The sequence below is a fragment of the Microchirus variegatus genome, assembly GCF_963457635.1.
Source record: "Microchirus variegatus genome assembly, chromosome: 12".
In the NCBI taxonomy this organism is placed as follows: Eukaryota; Metazoa; Chordata; class Actinopteri; order Pleuronectiformes; family Soleidae; genus Microchirus; species Microchirus variegatus.
In genome coordinates, this window is record NC_139813.1 from 25,371,221 (window position 1) to 25,393,544 (window position 22,324).

At 38.7% G+C, this 22,324-nt stretch overlaps 1 protein-coding gene across 1 annotated transcript in view; it reads left to right on the forward strand.

Moving 5' to 3' along the window:
* The window catches only part of fam184ab (family with sequence similarity 184 member Ab), a gene marked incomplete at both ends in the record, with an annotated part of 147,069 nt that overhangs the window by 118,442 nt on the left and 6,303 nt on the right, over positions 1–22,324 (forward strand). The window contains 5 exons of the mRNA XM_083899106.1: positions 7,276–7,429; positions 9,573–9,700; positions 11,806–11,990; positions 15,851–15,997; positions 20,803–20,920. Coding sequence (XP_083755232.1) covers positions 7,276–7,429; positions 9,573–9,700; positions 11,806–11,990; positions 15,851–15,997; positions 20,803–20,920 — 732 coding nt within the window. The remainder of the gene's footprint in view (positions 1–7,275; positions 7,430–9,572; positions 9,701–11,805; positions 11,991–15,850; positions 15,998–20,802; positions 20,921–22,324) is intronic.

A 22,324-nucleotide genomic window follows, 5' to 3' on the forward strand; every position in this document is an offset into this window, starting at 1 on the left:
CTTTTAGGGACCGTAAACAAGTCGCTGTGACAGTGAGGCAAGACCACGACTTTTAGGGACTGTGAGCAAATAAATACCAAGACCTACTGTAGGTAGTGCAAGACCGAGATAAGACAATAGATTTGAGGGAACGTGATCAGGTCGAGACCAAGACCAGGGTAGTGCAAGACCAAGACAAGACCAAGACTTTCAGGGAATGCGACCAAGTCTAGACCAAGACCAAGTTAAGTCTAAGAATTTTAGGGAATATGATCAAGTTGAGACCAAGACCAAGTCACTGTGAGACCAAGACAAGACCGAGACTGATAGGGACTGTGACCAGGTCAAGAACAAGTCACTGTGAGACCAAGGGTTAGATCAAGATAGATCTAACCCTAACCCAGATCAAGATGTTAAGGGATGATGATTGATTGAAGTCAATACCAAGACCAATACCGAGACCAAGAACCGAGTGCGACCAAGACCAAAACTTCAAGGGCGCTGAGTGCGAGTCTGAGACAAGACCAAGGCCGTGTGAGGTCGACACAAGACCAATGATACAGGGACCCTAGACTGAGTGAAGTCCAAGACAAACACAGTGCTAGAAGTCAAGACCAAGACTTTTAAGGACCAAGACCAGACCAGTGCACTTTACAGTATGTATTTAATATATGATGGTTTCTATTTTAAAGATCAACAGCAAACTTTTGTCCCAGTATAGTTTTAAAGTTAACCACCACCTTATGTTTCTGCCTCAGAATATTCCGTCCTCTGTCACAGTTTTAGTTTAGTGGCAGAGAAACGAAGTGGTTCAAAGCTCGACTGAGGCTCTTTTATGGCAGCAGCAGCAGCAGCAGCAGCAGCAGCAGCAGCAGCAGCAGCAGCAGCAGCAGCCAGGGTGTTTATATGTGTGTCAGCGACGCCGGGGGAGAAAACTCAATTATCCAGAGTGGAGGCATTAGAGGGATGATTTGTGTGTGTGTGTGTGTGTGTGTGTGTTTGTGTGTGTGTGGGCTTTATGTGTTAGGGCAACTGGGGGGTGCGTTCATGATTCAGCCGCGTCGACTGTTCACAATCCACAGACAAGTCATATCCAGGGAGTAATAAAGTCAGTCGTTACAAATCCCTGCGACGTATTCACACACACAGACACACACACACACACACACACACACACACACACACACACACACACACACACACACACACACACACACACACAATCACACAGTCACACAGTCACATGACCTAAATTAGCTTCTGTATTTGCTGCTACAAATAGCTGCAAATAAAAGCAGCGAGTCGGCGCCGAGCCGATGACAGATGATTGATGTGACGATCATCGCTTTCTGCTCCTCGTCTTATTTGACTCCTGCAATATTTTTTATTAAAGAATAATAATGTTGTATATATATATATATATATATATGTATATATGCAGGGTTGGGAACTGAGGGACTACGTGGGGAACTTCAACAGAAAGTTCTCTGCCAACATTTGTTTCACCTCACTCTGGTTTAACAATACTACTAATAATAATTGTAATAGTAATCAATAGAATTTTATTTGTATAGAGAAAATTCATCACATACATTATCTCAAGGCTCTTTACATAGAAAGGTCAAGACCTTGACACTTGTATTGTAGAGAGAACCAGCGAGAACACAATGAGCGACACTGGAGAGAAAAAAAAACTATTTTAACGGGAAGAAATACTCAGAGAGCTAATGCTAAAATAGCTCGCTCTGGCTCATTCCACACTACCAGAATTCTATAAACCCCATTTTCCTTGGGCAGTGTAGCTCAACAGCTACCCTGAAAGTTCTCATGTGAAGAACTACCCAGGGCTAGCAAAAACATTGCCGAGTTGCTAATGTTTTAGCTAGCTCTGGCTTATTCTACGCTACCAGAAATCACCCCTTCTTCCAGTTCTTAAAACAGAATTGTGAGCTACACTGCCACTGGAAAGTACTGTTTTTTTAGGCTCACATGAAGAACTATTCTGAGCTAGCTAAAACTTTGCCAAATTGCGAATATTTTTAGCTTGCTCTGGCTTATTCTATTCTTGCAGAAATCACCTCTTTGCAAATTCTAAAATAACATACTTTCCAGTTGTAGTATAGCTCAATTGCCACTGGAAGGAATGCTTGTAGCATTCTCCAGAGCTAGCTAATGATTTAAGAGACGCTGTAAAAACAAGCAGAATGGCAGTTCATGAGAAGGAATCTCTGACTCAGATAGCTAATGCTAAAATAGCTAAAATAGCTCACTCTAGCTTATTCCACACTACCAGAAATCACTTCTTCTGTGGAATTCTATAAACCCCATTTTCCTTCCTTGGGCAGTGTAGCTCAACAGCTACCCGGAAAGTTCTCATGTGAAGAACTACCCAGGGCTAGCTAAAACGTTGCCAAATTGCTAATGTTTTAGCTAGCTCTGGCTCATTCTACGCTACCAGAAATCACCCCTTCTTTCGGATTCTTAAAACGGAATAGCGCAAAGGTTATGGAGGGGTTTGTAAGTGAGAGGGACAATTTTATAGTGTATGCAGAGTTTATGTCCTTAAGCTAAAGTTTGCTGCAGTCTCACTAGCTTTACTACCTTGGCTTTTCATATCAGGGTGAAGTGATTTCTCTCTCGTCGGCCACTAAGAAAAAAAGATTGTTCGTGCCCTTTATCTGAAACGAGCTAAGCTGGTGTAAAATCTCTGTGTTCTGTCTCCGACTGAAGAAAAGCTCTGAGTAACATGAACATCATTATAACGCAGCAGCTTTGACCTGACGATGCCGACGCTGTTTCACCGTGTTTGAAAACCCTCTGGTTTTCCAGCTACAAGTTAGTTCAGACTTTTTTTAAAAACCCTAACCCTGACAGATGAAAACCTGGAAACACACCAGACAGACCTTTTTAAGCTAGTAGTCGCCTTCAAACGCCTCCGTTTCTCCAACACCAACACCCGTGTCCTCGGGTTCGGCCTGAGCTGAACCTGAAGGCCACAGTCCGACTTTTCATCACTGTCTACTCTCTTTCTTACTCAGTTAAAAGGATTCACAACACAGCGGCTGAATAACACACACACACACACACACGCATCGACTGTCGGGTAATGGAATGAAAATTTAACAACCAGGAACAAACGGAAGTGGAAGAAGAAGAAGAGGAGAAGGTGAACGCAGCAAACGTTACAGTCAATGTGTAATTACAGGAGTCGCTGCGATAACAAGTAACTAATGATGTCCGTTTAATTAAAGGAATAAACAGCGCCAATGATCAATACCGGGGAATAAGGCCCACAGATTAGCAGCTTTTAAAAAGTCACTTTTATTCTACTGTGACACATTTTTGGCAGCAGATGATGTGGTTCTCTGAGCTTCATCAAACTGCCATCTTTGGGGTGAAGATCAGCGCCTCCGAGTCCGAGGCCACGGTTCTCAGCCAGAAAAGGGTGGCGTGTCCACTCCGCTCGGATCAGGGAAGAGGTCCTGCCTCAAGTGGAGAAGTTTAAGTATCTCCGGGGTCTCGGGTGGATCTGAGCAGCATCTGTAGTGATGCGGACGCTCAACCGGCCTGTTGTGGAGAAGAGGGAGCTGAGCTGTGAAGGCAAAGCTCGCGATTTGCCGGTTGACCCGCGTTCCAACCCTCACCTGTGGTCATGACCTTTGGGTAATGTCTGAAAGAACTAGATTGCGAATGAAGGCCTGTACGGACTCTGCAAGAACAAAGAAATGAGTTCTCTCTCCCAGGGCTGCAACAAAAGGATGCCTTCATTATTTTCTTGGAGCCCTCATTTGGGAGTTCTTGCAGCTTGTACTTGATCAGAACTCTTTTCTTGTGTGGTGTCCGGCCGTGGTTAATCTGGAAAAGTTGTCATTCCCTTGTGAAGTATGAAATGTCCTGGCCAGAGTTAACTTTGTTCTTGTTCTTGCCACCTTCGGGAACAAATTTGTGTTCTTGCTGAGTATGTAGAGGCCTTCAAAGGTAGGGTTAGGAGCTGGGGCATCTGGGGGGGGCTCAGAGTAGAACCGTTGGTCCTCCTGCCGGCCGTGGTCAATCTGGAAATGCCATTCTCTCTTGAAGTATGAAATGTCCTGGCCAGAGCTAACTTTGTTCTTGTCCTTGCCCCCTTCGAGTTCTTGTGGAGTATGCACAGGCCTTTGGAGGGAGGGTGAAGAGCTCGGACACCCGGGAAGGGGCTCAGATTTAGAACCGCAGCTCCTCCACGTTGCGAGGAGCCAGTTGAGGTCAGGATACCTCTTGGACGCCTCCCTGGGGAGGTGTTCCAGGCTTGTCCTTTCCGAAAAGAGACCTCGGGGCCAAACCCAGGACACAATGGAAGGATTATGTCTCTCGTCTGCTGGCCTGGGAACGCCTTGGGATTTCCCTGGAGGAGCTGGCACGAGTGGCTTGGGAGAGGATGATCTGGGCTTCCCTACTAAGGCTGCTGCCCACGCAACCTAGACCCTGATAAGCAGAAGACAACAGAACGGAACGGATTCATTACTATTGTCGGGGGGGGGGGGCCTGCCCAAGCCTTGAATTTGATTTGGGTGCCCACCACCAACGTCTACGATGTCATTCTGAAACTTAAATTTATTGTAATCTCGGGTTCAGCGAGATCTCTGAAAAATCCTGTTATAGTTACGTAAACAACGGTTCTCCTGAACAGCGGATCGTCCTGCTCCCGTGCACTAGTCCGGGCACATCCGGTTGCGTACATTGAACCGCAGAAGAAGAATTACGTCCGTTGTGGAGGTGTTTCACAAGCGACTGTGTCTTCTGACTCTAGGTCTGACTCGGGGTCAAAGGTCGTCAAAGGGACTGCGGCGGGGAGTCGTGAAGAAGCTATTTTTAAACACTGTTAAAACAATGTTTTGATAACGAGTAGCAGTGCATCCACCGTTCCAGAGGGGGGAGCTGCGCTTCTGAGAGCGGGTGTGCTGAATATGTCACTTCCGGGTTGAGAGACTTGAGTCTCAAATCTCGCGGCTGGGCAACAGCGTCAGAAAAGAGGATTTCTACCAGCTCGTTTACAGCAACTAGGAGGTTTTTGAGCATAAAAACAAGTTAATGTATGTAAGTAGACCTCCATAACTAACATTTATGTGCAACAGGACCACTCTATGTGACCTTTAACTTCAAGATATCTAACAAGGACAATGTAGATATCGTCAATGGACTCGTAAGAATGACCGAGCAGATATCGCGGTATGAATATCCCGTCTTGCCGTAGGTCTGTCACTGTTCCTGCCAGGCCTACGGACACACTTTTTATTCTTCAGATAATTTTATTCATTACTGTCGATCAGTACCTGAAGAGGATTTCGGGTCTGTGCCCTTCTTCTTCTTCTTCTTCTTCTTCTTCTTCTTCTTCTTCTTCTTCTTTTGTGTGTGTGTGTGTTTTGAATTGTGCTTCTTCAAGTGTCACCTTGTGTTGAAATATTCAAACCTCAAACCTTTTTTCTGTCCCCGAGTCGTTTTCCCCCCCGACGGCGTCCCATTTCGCAGCATTAAAATGCCACAGATGTTCTCCGCGACCTCCTATGAATACATTACTCTGAGCGTTTCACTGTCGATTGAGTCTCCAGCTATTTGCAAAAAATGGCGATTTTTTTCTTCTTCTCTTTTCTTACAGACAGAGAAAAATGAGATAAACTCAATTTTCTCGAGCGCTGACTTTTTTCTGTGATTATGAAAATGAGAACTGAGCTCCACTGCTGACGCAAACATTCGCTCGCATATTAAATCCCTTCTTTATTTATTTATTGCATCTTTTTTTTTTTTTTTTAAAGGCTTATACAATATTATCTGTTGTTGACGAAGATATATTACACATCTATAAATAATGTAGATCGTTTTCTTTTCGAGGCTTCAGGGCAAAAATGTGGTGTTATTCAGAGGGAGCGGTGCAAATAATTACACAACAGACTGGAGTTTACAGCAGGATATGAAAACAAGTGCAAATATTAGAATATACAATTTAGTATGACATACTAAGTTGAAAAAAAAGTGGATTGAAACCTATAAAATAGGTTAAACAAGTGGTTCCCAAAGACTGGGTCGGGACCCACACGTGGGTCATGCGAGATTTTTTTGGGTCCCCAAACAAATTGGCAGAATTTGAATTTGTCAAACTTTTAGTGAAGATTTCTGAGTCCATGTTTGAAGGTTTAAAACCTTAAAACATCTCTTTGAAATGATTTGTTCATGTGTGTAAAATGATGGCCTGTTTTACAGATATGACTAAATTGTGGCGCTAAATTATGCAAATGTTGCTCTTCATGGTTCTTTGTTGTCTTCATGTAGAAAATGTGTTTGTTAAACCACAATTCACTTCTTTTTTTAATTGACTTCTATACTATATAATATACTGTATAATATATATATGAACCACTTTTTACAGATGACAAACTATTATGACCCAAATCACAATATAAATGTTAAAATTTATTAAATTCCAAGATATTTTTAGTAAATGTTTTAATTGACTGATATTTTAATGCTGTTCCAGCTGTTTATATACTGTATATATGTATTTGGCCCATTTTTAAAAGATTGCAAACGATTATGACCCAAATCACAATTTTCAAATTTCCAAATTTGTGTAAAATGCAGCGACTAATTTACAACTAATTTATAATTTCCAAGACATTTTTTAGCAAATCAATGTAGATGTCATTAGTATAACTGTTATCTAAAAATAAATACACACATAAATCTTAAGTCAAATGTGGCGAAAAAATTCTGGAAAATTTGTTTGTTAAACCATAATTCACTTATTTTTTAATGTACTAATATTTTAATGCTGTTCCAGCTGTTTATATACTGTATATATGTATTTTTAAAAGATTACAAACTATTATGACCCAAATCACAATTTTCAAATTTCCAGATTTGTGCAAAATGAGGCGACTTATTTACATCTAATTTATAATTTCCAAGACATTTTTTTAGTAAATGAATGTAGATTTCATTAGTATAACTGTTATTTAAAAATAAAACACACATAAATCTTAAGTCAAATGTGGCGAAAAATTCTGGAAAATTTTGTTTAGGGACCCAAAAAATGTCCCCCGTGAACCATCTGTGGCCCCGACCCAGTGTTTGAGAACCGCTGTTGTATATTGCATCTTTTTTTAATGCTTTTATACATAAATATAGTTGTGTGAACCTCTGTTATCGTTCTATTCTCGGTTGGAGGACTTTTCTGTTTTCTTTTCCTTCACTTCCTTCTCTCACTTACCATCTTTTTCTCCCTCGTTTCGCTCATTTTCTCCCTCGTTTCTCGTCCTCCACCAGGACCTGGAGGAGCGTCTCCGCCACCATCACCACGCCGAGCTGCAGTCGCTCAGAGAAGCTCATCGCCAGAGCATCGAGACGCTCAAACAGCAGTCGGAGCAGGAGCTGCAGACGCTGCGCTTCGAGCTGGAGGACGAGGGCAAAGCCATGCTGGGTAAGATCTCATCACTCCATCTGTGTGTATGTGTGCGTTTGTGTACTTGTACCTACCAGAAAACTTCTAAATCACACCTTAAAAGAGCTGTTTGTGGGATTAGACTTGGGCTTTAGGGTCAGGTCAGGTCAGGTTTTGACGCCGGGTATTGTGGGAAATGTAGTTTATGGTCAACGCACGCCTTAAAAGCAGCATAGACCTATTTTAACACCGATTTTTAAGACCAATTAATCACTCACGGGCCTGAATACATCTAAAACGGTCATGTGATATGTTTTTTAAACTATTTTAACAAACAAATAAACCATTTCCTCTAATTTGGCTTGTATTTTAAGAGCGTACAAATATTTGGGTGATGTTTTAAATGCTCAGAAAATAAATGGAAACAGATTGGGACGACGTGTTCTCTGTTTTTGAAGCTAATGTGAGAATATGATGCAGTTTTTCAAAGTTTGAAATTCACTCAGAAAAGTCAGCAGCAGCATCAGCATCAGCATCAGCACAGAGCTGTGCAGTCTGATAAATGGTCTTCCATTAACCTTCATGTCATGGTCCTGACACTGGAGAGCTGCTTCCATCCATCTCTCACTTCCTCCTCCTCACCCTGAACATCATTTCATTACCTTTCTCTCTTTATCTCTTTCCCTCCCTTCACTTTCTCTCTTTCTCTCTCTTTCTCTCTGTAGATATTCTATGTTTTCTTCCACTTTCCGCTCAAAACTGTTCCTTTTATTCGAGTCGAGCATGAAGCTAATAACAGTCTGAGCTTCTCTGAAACCATTCTGTGCAATAAAGAGTCGTCCACTGGAGCGACAAAGAGAGAAAGAAACGAAGAAATAAAAAAAAAAAGGGCCACTTTATTTGAAAAGCAGTAAAAAATACTGATAAAAGCAGAAAATGTCTTTTAATGAGCACTTTCCTGCTGTGGAGGTGAAGTCTTTTTAATGAATAAATGTCTTTATTTCAGGTTCCATTCATATAAAAAGTAAACGTAAAACAATGATTATTTAACACAAATATGCTAATAACTGAAAAAGGAACAGATTGAAGCACAAAACAAGGAAAAACCAAGAAAATCAAACGTTGCTGCAACACAGAAAAGAATGTTCAACGCAGCTTTTTTTCCAAACATCCTGGTTTTATTTTGCACACAGAAATGAAATTATTCTTATTATATAAATTTATTGTATATCAATTTATTAATTATATCAATTTACGTGCCCAAAAAACAAAAGAAATCAGTTGAGATTTAAGAAAAGTGGGATTGTTGACGCTCGCAAAGGACACACAATTGACTGTTAGCATCAGGGCGGCTAATAGTTAAAGTGCTAGACTTTCACTTCTCATTGTAAGATGTAATTATTTTACATTTCAAACCTTTTTTGAACCTCAAAAGAGGGTTTTTTTTTAGATTTCATCCCATAACTTTAACCCCCAAAAACTGACACGTCAGGATTTATTTTAATATTTCTTCCCGCTTTGCTAGTTTCTAACATAAATAATACATTTTTCATTTAATTTGAAAAGTCTTTTGTGTGTGCTCCTGTCTATGTATGTTCTTTTTAAAGTTCAATGGTTAAATTGAATTAAAATGGCACCTTTTGTTGTTTCTGCTTCTGTTCCATCTGCGCCGCGGCTCCACAGCATCGAACCACATCCACGCGTCGAAAAGTCTTTTGTGTGTGCTTGTGTATATTTATGTTATTGTTAAAGTTAAATGGTTAAATACATATTTATTATAATTAAAATGGGACACTTTTGTCATTTTCTGCTTCTGTTCCATCTGTGCCGCGGCTCCACAGCGTCTCTGCGCTCGGAGCTGAACCACATCCACGCGTCGAAAAGTCTTTTGCGTGCTTTTGTGTGCTCGTGTCTGTTTATGTTCTTTTTAAAGTACAATGGTTGAAAACTTTATTATAAAAGTAAAATGGGACACTTTTGTGTTCTTCTTCTGCTTCTGTTCCATCTGCGCCGCGGCTCCACAGTGTCGAACCACATCCACGCGTCGAAAAGTATTTCGTGTTTGCTCGTGTCTACTTATGTTTTTAAAGTTCAATGGTTATATACTTGTTTCTTATAATTAAAATGGGACACTTTTGTGTTCTTCTTCTGCTTCTGTTCCATCTGCGCCGCGGCTCCACAGCGTCTCTGCGCTCGGAGCTGAACCACATCCACGCGTCGGCCATCGAACACCTGAGGCAAACGCACCAGCAGGAGACGGCCGCTACTAAAGCCGAGCTGGAGAAAACGCTGGACAACAACCGGATACAGGTGATGCGTCTTTTTATATTTACACAAATCAGTGCTCACGTGTGACAAAATAAGGGTCTGAAAATATGAAATCAAATGAGTTTCCATGATATAAACCTACACTCTGTTTTTACAACTTTCCTAATGACTTTCTCGTTGGTTAACCCTAAGAACACTGGCATAAGATTGTAAAATACGGTCAGATAAATTTGACATACTGTACCTTTAAGTACCTGTACCTTTAAGTTGCATGTTTTCTGGAGCTCTTACATACTGCAGCTTTAATGATCCCTGTTTTTAATTAATATTTTGTTGACTGTTGTCTTCAGCAGAGACAGAAGACACAATCTGATCTGAGGACAGCAGATCAGTCTTTATGACTTCTCTCTCTCTCTCTGTGTGTGTGTGTGTGTGCTTTGAAAAAATAATCCCTTTAGATTAATTTGATTCCGAGGTGATAAAGTCTGGTCTGATCTAATCTCTTAAAGTGAAAGTGCTGCGTGTGCGAGTTTTTCTTTCTCTATTTATTTATTTATTTATTTATTTATTTTCATTTACATAATTTCTTTGTTTATGATGTCCGAGCGTCGTAAATTAAAAACTCTTCCCCCGCGCTGACTCATCACAGTCGTGAGTGAGTGAAGGAGCGTGTGTGTGTGTGTGTGTGTGTGTGTGTGTGTGTGTGTGTGTGTGTGTGTGTGTGTGTGTGTGTGTCTCATCATCAAAAGCCATCAAACAAACACATATTCATGTATTATTTTATCCAATTAATTTCACTTTAAATCATAAATAATTCATAATTTATCAATATACACTGTAAAAAAAAGTCTCAGAAAAGCTGTAGTTTTGGATCTTTTTCTGAATTTCAAAAATTCATCAAAATTATTCCTTAAGAGGTTTGCAAATATTTTCAACGAATCCTTGTTCAGAGCGATGCCGACTATTATGATGGTAAATTTCAAGTGATTACGAGATACTTTTTTTTTTAAGAATTAAGTCAGCTCACTGTCAAAAGTGCATCAGGGCAAATGGATAATTTCCTGATTTTAAAAAAATCATTAAAATTACTCCCTATTAGATTTGCAAATATTTTCAATGGATCCTTGTTCAGGGTGATGTCGACTATTATGATGGTAAATTTCAAGTCATTCCGAGATACTTTTTGTTTTTGAAGAAGAAAGTCAGCTCACTGTCAAAGTGCATCAGAGCAAATGGATCATTTCCTGATTTTCGAAAATTCATTCAAATTTTTCCTTAATAGATTTGCAAATATTTTCTTCGGATCCTTGTTCAGGGCGATGCCGACTATTATGATGGTAAATTTCAAGTCATTCTGAGATACTTTTTATTTTTAGCCTAAAGTCAGCTCACTGTCAAAGTGCATTAGGGCAAAAAGATAATTTCCTGAATTTCAAAAATTAAAAAAATAAAAGCTTTAAATTGAAACATCTAAATAAATGTTATTAAACATAATATATTACTCGTCAAATTAACATAAAACATTTAAGGATTTTTTTTTTTAAAGCAGTAATTTTATGTTTATATTTATTTAGTTATTTTTTAGGAGCCATTAAAAAAGGGGGCGGGACTACAAATGGGTGGAGCCATTAACAGGGGGCGGGACTACAAACACGTCCAGGAACTTCACATTGTTCAAATCACTTGCTCTACAGTTGTGTTTCATAACACAAAGTGAGAAAATGGCCAAAATCAGACCAATGATATTAAACCGTGAAGGTTATTTATTGACCTTTGACCTCATAAAAACACTCTTTATGTCTCGTCATATCATTAGATTTCATATTTTGGACCCATGTGGTCGCGTTTTTACCTAAAAACTACATAACGCGTGTGTTTGTAATGAGCTTAAATGATGATGTTGTTGAGGTTAAACACAAGGACAAAGTGTTGTGTTGAATAAAGAAGTCGTATTTTTACATCATCGTGCTCAGAGTTCATCATCCTGAAGCGGCTGAAGGTTTAATATTCTCTGCAGCAGCAGAACAATCTTTTTCTTCTTCTTCTTCTTCTCAAGGACAAAAACCCAGAGTGAGAAATGGAAAATAAACACATTTATCATCTTTGTTGTGTTGTTGTTGTTGTTGTCGTTGTCGTCGTTGCTGCAGGAGCGCGAGTTGCTGGGTCGGATCACGGAGCTGCAGGAGGAGGCGTCGAGGAGGAAGAACCACATCGCTCAGCTGGATCACCAGATCCACACGCTCAACGAGAACATCAGCACGCTCACAAAAGAGCTGGAGCTCAAAGGCAAAGAGGTGCTGAAGATCCGCAGTGAAGCCAATCAACAGATACGGTAAACAAAAAATACACAAAAATACACCAAAAACACCCATTATTCATCATCTTTAGAGCTTTATCATTGGTTCTACGTCATAATAACTCATTTGATTTCTGTTTAATTCACATTTTGGTCGTCTATATGGTGTCATTTGTGTGTCATGCACCACACTAAGGCCTTATATCGTCAATTTTAAGTCATTTATTCACAATATGAATGGAACAATAACCAGTAAATGCTTAAAGGTCCCATATTATACCCTATTAACCCAAGTTAAACTAGGCACTGGTGCCCTAATGAACATGTCTGTGTCATGCTTTAGTCAAAATATCATAAGGATGAAGCACAATAGCAGTTCAATAACTCTGCCAAAACAGCCCTTTTCAGAATGCTTGGTTTTGTGCCTGGTCATTTACATGTGAATGAGACCCAGGTAAACACACACATCCACTGCTTCCAGGGGAGTGTCGATCTAACTCATTATCCACAGCCAAAAAATGTAGGACAACATCTACATCTTTCTGCAGTGCTTTCAAACGCGTGCTCCTCATATCACCGATCCACACACTCCACTCGCTAACTGCTGGCACGTAACTGGTGCGTTCAAGGTGTTTTTCTAGCATAGGAATTTACATACACGATCAACAACAAAGGGCTTGTGAAGCTTGTGAACATTTTTTTCATAAATAAAATATATCCACTGGACACAAAAATCCTCTGAGGCTGGAAGTTTGTGTAAAACACTGTGCTCCGCTGTGCAGCCACTCTTCCTCCCTCGCCTGCACTCTCGTATTTCACAGGGACAAGGGGGAGCTACGGTGGAGCTGTGAGGTACTCTGCCTGGCGGGGTGCCAACATTTACGGTGAAATGTGTTGCTATGTCGTCATTCCGAGGGAGGTTAAAACATTGCGTGTTTTATCGCCTATACTTACACAAAGTGGAACCACTAAAACATGACTGAGTCTTGTTTTTTCACATTTTGGGGACTGGTATGGCCCAATGAGTCCCAAATATAAGTACTAAAAGATTAAAAAGTTGATTTTGCACAATAGGGGACCTTTAAGTCCACCACCTAATTTCTGTCGCAAGTTTGAATTTTAAGGACGTTTCGCTCCAAATGAGCGCAGAAGAGTTGAAGAGTGAGTGCACTCTTAGAAATAAGGGTTCCAAAAGTGTTCTTCTACAAGGGCTGAGGTTCTACCTGGAACCATTTGCTTCTGAAAAACCCTTTCCCCGAAGAAAGGGTTTTTCAAAGGTTCTTCGTATAACACTAATGATTCCAGTAAGAACCATTTTGATGCAGAGAACCCTTTAAAACCCCTTTCCATGAATAAAGGTTTTTAAAAGGGTTCTTGGTGGAACCCTCCAAAAAGGAGCCAAAAAGGGTTCTGCTATGAGGACAAGCCGAAGAACCTTATATGGTTCTAGGTAACACTTTAATTTCTAAGAGCGTACTGGTTTAGTCCATAAAATGCTGAAAAATGTTGGAAAATAATTCCATTTTAATGATTTCTTTGTTAAATTCAGTCTCGTATAAAGTACCTTAATAAAGGTGATACTTAAGTTACAAGTACAAGTATTTTTTACCAGAAAATGAAAGTAAAATGTACTTAAAGTATATGACATTTACTGCACTTAGGTAAAAACACTGGAGGATTAAATGGAGCAAAAGAAACCGGAAAATATTCACATTTAAGAAGCTGAAAAATCACTGAAACTAAAAGTTTTAAAGATGGAAATAAAAATAAAAAAAAGACTCAAACTCATGAATCAATTGTCAAAATTCTTGACGATTAATTTAGTAATTGATTAACATTCGAGCTCCAGTTGACAGATTTAATCACGTTAAAGTGAACAACAGTCGATATAATGAAGAATGAACGGTTTAAACCATGATTATCTGCAGCTCTGCTCTCTGTGATGATGATGATTCTCTCTCTTTTATTACGTAACTGCAGGATAAAAATAGACGGATAAATAAATAAAGAACTAAAGACGGAGCAGAGAAAGAGAAGCTGTTGTTCCCTCAGGGACAGTTTGTCCTCTTTTATTATGACCAGTGTCCATCAGGTCATCACACAGCAAAAACATCATCTTATATATTTATATATTATATATATATATATATATACATGATGTATAATATAATCATCACCAGATGAACAGTTTATTATGGAGCTGCACTCATTAATCCATTATTCACACATTTACTATAAGAATCCTCCTCTTTTAATCATTTGTGCAGTTAAAATAATATATATATATATATATATATATATTTAATATACACATCTAAGTCCTGAGTTACTGAAATAAAAGACTAAACAGTGAATTAAAAGAAGAGAAAAGTCCTTATAATATCATTTAATGACATTATATTCAGATTAGCTTTGTGTTTAATGAGGTTATGACATCATCATGTCTGTAACTATGGTAACAGCCGTGATGAAGGCTGATGTGATGTCATGTTACATGTTACACATCATCACATGTTACATGTTACACATCATCACATGTTACATGTTACACATCATTACATGTCATCACTATATATATTGATCTATCTACAAGACGTGTTAGTTTATTGACAGTGCAGTTATCAGAGTATTAGTACAAGTAGTAGTAGTAGTAGTTGTGATAGAAGAAGTAATACTAGTAGTAATAGTAGAAGTAATTATAGTTGTGGTAGTATTAGTAGTAGTAGTAATAGTAGTAATTGTTGAAATAAAAATTTTAAGGAGTAGAAGTAATAATAGTAGTAGTAGTAGTAGTACTAGAAGTAAAAATAGTATTAGTAGTAATAGTAGAAGTAATAGTAGTAGTAGTAGAAGTTATATTAGTAGTAGTAGTAGTAGTAGAAGTACTAATAGTAGTAGTAATACAAGAAGTAAAAATAGTAATAGTAGTAATAGTAGAAGTAATAGTAGTAGTAGAAGTTATATTAGTAGTAGCAGTAGAAGTACTAATAGTAGTAGTAATAGTAGTAATCGTTGAAGTAAAAATTGTAGTAGTAGAAGTAATAATAATAGTCATAGTAGTAATAATAGAAGTTATAATAGTAGTAGTTATACTAGAAGTAAAAATAGTAATGTAGTAATAGTAGAAGTAATAGTAGTAGTAGTAGAAGTTATATTAGTAGTAGTAGTAGTATTAGTATTAGTATTAGTAGAAGTAATAATAATAGTCATAGTAGTAATAGTAGAAGTAATAATAGTAGTAGTAATACAAGAAATGTAAAAATAGTAGTAGTAGTAGTAGTGATAGTAAAGTAATAATAGTAGTAGTACTGAAAGTAATGTTAGTATTATGAATAGTAGTAGTAATATATATTGTAGTGATTGTGATATTGTAACAGTAGTGATAGTAATAGTAATTATACTAGTAGTAGTGATAGAAGAAGTACTAGTAGTAGTAGTGGTAATAGTAATGTTGATGTAGTAGTTATATTAGTCATAGTAGTGTGATAATAGTTGTGGTATTAGTAGAAGTGATAATTGCAGTAATATTAGATATATAGCAGGGATAATAATAGTGATGTAGTAGAACAGCAGGTAAACAGTGATATTTATACTTCTGTCTCTGTGTTTCTGTGTGTCCTCTCGTCCTCTCGTCTTCTCGTCCATGAGCAGGAGTTGGTGAAGTGATATTTGCAGTAGTATTAGTACAGTGTTATTAATACTTCTGTCTCTCTCTCGTCCTCAGCGACCATGAACAGGAGTTGGTGAAGTGATATTTGCAGTAGTATTAGTACAGTGTTATTAATACTTCTGTCTCTCTCTCGTCCTCAGCGACCATGAACAGGAGTTGGTGAAGTGATATTTGCAGTAGTATTAGTACAGTGTTATTAATACTTCTGTCTCTGTCTCGTCCTCAGCGTCCATGAGCAGGAGTTGGTGAAGAGACATGAGCGTGATCTGTCAGAGTTAAGCTCCGCCCACAGCAGAGAGACTCAGAACATGTTGTCTGACTTCAACAAAGCACAGGAAGTTCTCAAGGACAAGATCTCTGCCCTGCAGATACTGTACGTACACACACTCTCTACTATACATATATCTACATACAGGTACATATACATGTAGGTGTATACATTTAGATTCTCGTTTAAATGTAGAGTGTGAATGTGTTAACTCTAATTTCAAGTTTCTAAACATGTTTTTCTAACAGTTTTCTAGCATTTCTTATTTTTAATGATCTACTTTTGAAATATTCTTGAACTTTTTGTCAGTTTATTCCCTCAGAGATGAACCTCTTTTATCTCATTAACTAACACACTCTCTCTCTCTTTTCCACATAATTAATCACCGTGGTGACGGCAACACACACACACACATGCACACACACACACACACAGAAAACCTCAGCGTTTAATCTTCATGAATATTAACACGACAGTGTTTTGTCCGGTGTGTTTGTGCATCCTCGTCTGCTCCTCTAGGGGGCAGCGCAGCGCAGCGTCTGGTGTTTAGTGTTCTGGGTTTTTTTTTGGTCGCCATGACGACTGTTGCAGTCTCACACTTCACACGTCGCTGTTGTCTCGCACACACCTGGAATCACACAGTGTATGAAAGAGCAGGTTACCGTGGCGACGCATGGTGACGATGCTTTCACTGACCCCAAAGTGAACGGGTTAAATTTAGACTCTGTTCAGTGTTTTAAAACTCAAATCTGTGCTCACACCATCATTATAGGTCATTATTTTATATTTATATTATATTACATTTCAAACAAATCTTTGTTTTTATGTGATATTTAACATATTTAACCTGTTTAACCTCTTTTATTCTGCTCGTCTTCATCTTTTGTTTTCTTTAAGTAGCATTTTTTTGTGCTTTTAACTAAACTAACTTTCAAAATCTAAGATAATATCATCATTTATAGTATAGTTTATTATTTAATGTATTATTTACTATTTATTTTAATTGTATTTGTCTGTTTGTTAAAGAAAATCCTGCATCATTATCTTATCATTATCAATAATCTTAGTTATTTTATTTACATATCCGGTATAGTTTTATATATTTTTTAAAGCTTTTTTTTAAGAATCTTTTAAAAAAATCTTTAAATTCTTATTTTCTTTTTAAATTGAACAGTTTAATATTTTATAATTTTGTTTCATTGTTTCACATATTTTGTATTTATTTTTTTTGCATTATGTTTCTTTTAACTAAGTCTTAAATCTTACATATATATATATGTATACGCACGTATATATGTATACATATATATATATACATGTATATATACGTATATATATATACATGTATATATGTATATATATACATGTATACGTATATATATATACGTATACATATATATATACATGTATATATATGTGTATATATATACATATGTGTATATATATGTATATATATACACATATATACATATACATGTATATTTATATACATGTGTATGTATATGTACATGTGTATATATTTATATGTATACCTATACATGTATATACGTATATATATATATACGTCCATATATTTGTATACGTATATATATATATATATATTCATTATACTTGAACTTTGCTCTTTGTAATTTTGTGCTTTTTAACTAATTATAACTTTACTTTTTCACCAAATCTCACCGTTTTATCCGTATCTTAATTTTTTAAAGAGGAGATTCATTTAATTTATGCTGTTTTTAAGTTCATTTTCCCATTAACAGGGGAATATAGAGCGAGATGATGAGGGGCATTTAAAATATTGAAGTATGTCTGCTGCGACTTTTGACGACTCCCTATTGACTCTATACTGCCCCCTCGTGGTTTCCAGTGGTATTGCGCCATTTCATCCGTCATTGTTGTCCCATTAACATGGGAATATAGAGAGAGATGATTAGGGGCAATTTAAAATATTTAAGTATATCAGCCGCGACTTTTGACGCCTCACTATTGACTCTATACTGCCCCCCTCCCCATGGTTTCCAGTGGTATTGCGCCGTTTCATCCGTCATTATCGTCCCATTAAGGGGGGAATACGGCACCTTGGTGTTTTGGCGATGAGTGAAAGCGATGATCAGGGGCGTTTTCAAATATTTCCATATGTCCGCCGCGACTTTTTACAACTCACCACTCCAGTGGGGTCCTTGAACCAAACATGGACATTTTACATCATACACATGGATACAATTCCACAACATCTCACAGAGACACTCTTCAAAACGTCCTACCATTTTTAAAAAACCCTACATAGACTCTTCTTCATCATTTTCCCGATTGAGTGGAATATTGACTCTATACTGCCCCCCTCCCCATGGTTTCCAGTGGTATTGCGCCGTTTCATCTGTTATTTTTGTCCCATTAACAGGGGAATATAGAGCGAGATGATGAGGAGCATTTAAAATATTTAAGTATGTCTGCTGCGACTTTTGAAGACTCACTATTGACTCTATACTGCCCCCTCGTGGTTTCCAGTGGTATTGCACCGTTTCATCCGTCATTGTTGTCCCATTAACAGGGGGAATATAGAGAGAGATGATTAGGGGCAATTTAAAATATTTAAGTATATCAGCCGCAACTTTTGACGCCTCACTATTGACTCTATACTGCCCCCCTCCCCATGGTTTCCAGTGGTATTGCGCCGTTTCATCCGTCATTATCGGCCCATTAAGGGGGGAATACGGCACCTTGGTGTTTTGGCGATGAGTGAAAGCGATTGATCAGGGGCGTTTTCAAATATTTCCATATGTCCGCCGCGACTTTTGACAACTCACCACTCCAGTGGGGTCCTCGAACCAAACATGGACATTTTACATCATACACATGGATACAATTCCACAACATCTCACAGAGACACTCTTCAAAACGTCCTACCATTTTTAAAAAACCCTACATAGACTCTTCTTTATCATTTTCCCGATTGAGTGGAATATTGACTCTATACTGCCCCCCTCCCCATGGTTTCCAGTGGTATTGCGCCGTTTCATCTGTTATTTTTGTCCCATTAACAGGGGAATATAGAGCGAGATGATGAGGGGCATTTAAAATATTTAAGTATGTCTGCTGCGACTTTTGAAGACTCACTATTGACTCTATACTGCCCCCTCGTGGTTTCCAGTGGTATTGCGCCATTTCATCCGTCATTGTTGTCCCATTAACAGGGGGAATATAGAGAGAGATGATTAGGGGCAATTTAAAATATTTAAGTATATCAGCCGCGACTTTTGACGCCTCGCTATTGACTCTATACTGCCCCCCTCCCCATGGTTTCCAGTGGTATTGCTTCGTTTCATCCATCATTGTCAGTGATTAACAAAATGAACACAAAGTGTGGACCAGAAGCTCCATGAGTAGAGCCATTGTTCCCATTTTCATGATTTTATTACAGTTTAACCCCCAAAAAACGGTGTCAAACACCAGGTCGACGGTCGTGTTATTTCTGATTGTTTTGTTCTGCTTGAAGAACGCTTCATTCTGCTCAGTGATATTTAGCGTGTGTTTGCACGAGGAGGGAAAATGTCAGCGGATGTAAAAAAAATGACTCAGAGGCTTCAGGAGAAAATGGAAGTTTCTCCGAAGGTTGAAGCGAAAAATACAACAAAAACAAAAATCCGTTATAATAGGTTTGGGTTTTTTTTCTTTAAAGTGGTCGTAACTCACAGAGAAAAACAACAATTGCCAGAGGAGAGAAAAGCAGCGCTGCTGCATCTTTGAGTTCCAATTACAAACCTTTTAATAGTTTTTTGTGATCAGAGGACGACGAGGAAGAAAAAGCACAATCACCGTTTTATGGATCGTTGTAATGAAAGTGGAAAAGCCGATGAATCGGTCGTCTTTTTCGCTTCTTACGCAGTAACACGTAGGAGTGCTTGTGTTTTTCATATACATCGTTTATTATCTCCGCAAATGAGGTTTTGTTTTCAACGCTGTGGGTTTATTTGTGAGTTTGTCCTTCCGTCAACAACAACAACACAAAAAATATAACCTATCTCTGTCAAAACTCATTGGATTTGAATGGAATTACGGATTTGACTGACATCTGAACAGATCAGGATTTTGTGACGAGATAAACGTGACTCTTTGACGACGAAAAACTGGACTCGTTAGCATTTTGAGCTAGCGATCTTCATGCTAACGCGTTAGCAAGCAACAAACGGATGGATTATTTAGCGGCAGAAAGAAAGCAGGACATGACAATTACTGGACACAGTAGTTAGCAGTAGTGGCTAAAGTTAGCTTTTGTTACGCTAACTATCAATTCATTATGTGTTATGTTTCTTTAGCAGCATGTTTAGCCATGTTTACATTCAGTGACGGTGTGGTCATCTCGGGACCGTATCTATGTTCCCCGGGTCCTATGTTCCCCCGGGTCCTATGTTCCCCAGGTCCTATGTTCCCCGCTTTGTATGTGACCGGGGAACATAGGACCCTTTCTCTAACCCTAACCCTAGCCTTTTTCAAAAAAGGGTCCCATGTTCCCCTGTCACATACAAAGTGGGGAACATAGGACCTTTTTTGGGAAAACGGGGAACATAAGACCCGGGGAACATAGGTACGACCCCGGTCATCTCTGTGTGTAATAGCCAATCTGCAAGCTATTGACTAAAACTAGACTAAAACCCTTTTGAGTTTTCGTCGACTAAAACTCGACTAAAACTATCACACATAGAAGTGACTAAAATGTGACTAAAACTAATAAGCATTTTCGTCCAAAAGACTAAGACTAAATCTAAGATGGTTGTCAAAAACAACACTGGCTAGAAGCAGGTAAAGTTATGTAAAAACAAAACATGTTTGACAAAGTGTTGATAAGCTCTTCTTCAGCTTTTCTGGACTGTATTTAATGTCTTTTTTGGGGCCTTTGTCTCCTCACACAGGCTGGAAGGAACAGAGGATAAGTTCAGGAATCGGGAAAGTCGTCCCGAGGATCTCCAGATCATCGCCGAGCTGAAAGACATGGTCTCCGAGAGAGAATCTCTGGTCAAGAAACTGGTGGTAGGTGGTCGTATGAAGAGAGCGAGCGAAGGAAACGAGTAAATACGTCAGATTTCACACATACGAGCGCATGATTTTCTTTATATTTTTAATGAAGCAGGTTCAGGTTAAGGGTGTTTTTTTTCCCAAAGCCGGTCTAATTTTAAAGATTCCCCAAATATAACCAATCATTAGCTTGTTAACATGAGGGATCTCGCTGATGTAAATGGGTTAAATTTTACTGGTTTTAAGGTTTTGTATCCAGATAGTGAGACATTAACTAAATAAATGATAAAAAATATATGCTAATGAGAACAAAATTGTATCCAAGATAGAGCCTTGAGGGACGCCACATGTAAAGGGACACTGTGTAGTATTTATGGGTTTATATAACCCAAAATCCACTTTTTTATACATATTATGTGCTCCTGCATTGTCTAGTCGCTGTATAATAGTTTTTGTTTCATTTTCGTAGTGTTTCAAAAAGTCATGTAAAATAACATGGTCGCGGGCCGCGGTTGCATAGCCACTGTTAGCAGCGAGACGCCATGTTTCTACCGGAGCCTGTAAGGACAAACGCGAGAGAACAAATCAAGCGTCTCTTTACTTGTAGCTGAAGTCCCGCCTCCTCTCTCTCTCCGCTTCGTCTGCTACCTCCGCGGTAGCTCCGCCCTCTCCCTCGCCTCACGAACCTCATCTGCTGACACGGAGAAAGACGACGAGGACGACATTTGACCGGCTGCGGATACCGTAGCGCTCAGGGAAGGGAGGGGGTGAGCAGAGGAGCAGTTCTTTGTTGTAAATTTCAGCCTCTCCTCTAGATGGCACTATAAACTACTTACTTCACCTTTAATGAAGTTGTTTCTTCACTCGATTAGGGTGTTGCAGTGATAAATACACAGAGGCAAAAGCAACTCTCGGTGTTTCCACCGCCTGGTTTTTAGCAAAGGACAAACTTGAAAATCTTATCTTCAAAACCCTGAATCTGACATCTTGTTTCTTCCAACAAAGTGGTTACATTTTCACCAGAGTCCATTTTTTTTGCTTTATTTATTGTTTGGATTACGTTTAAACTGCTAAAAACGACTCCCATTAATCTTAATTTGGGGATTGGCACTGAGTCTGGGAAGAACCCATCACTTCTTAGTGCAGATTAATGGTCGAGTACAGGAGGGTTTTCTTTTTTTCATAACAAATGAATCATTTAGGTTTGTATGCGACTTTTTCTGGGATTGTTGGGCGCCGAGTGCCGTTCTAGTCCGACTATTACCATATTTCATCATTTCACGTGGACATGGCCCAGAGTTACTTTCTTTTTTTAGAGCCGGGGCAGCTTTACATCATTAACGCTGAGCTTTCCAGCGCACCGTAACACAAGGCTGCTTCACTAATCACGTCTTTAAAGGTGACTTCATCAAATCAGCT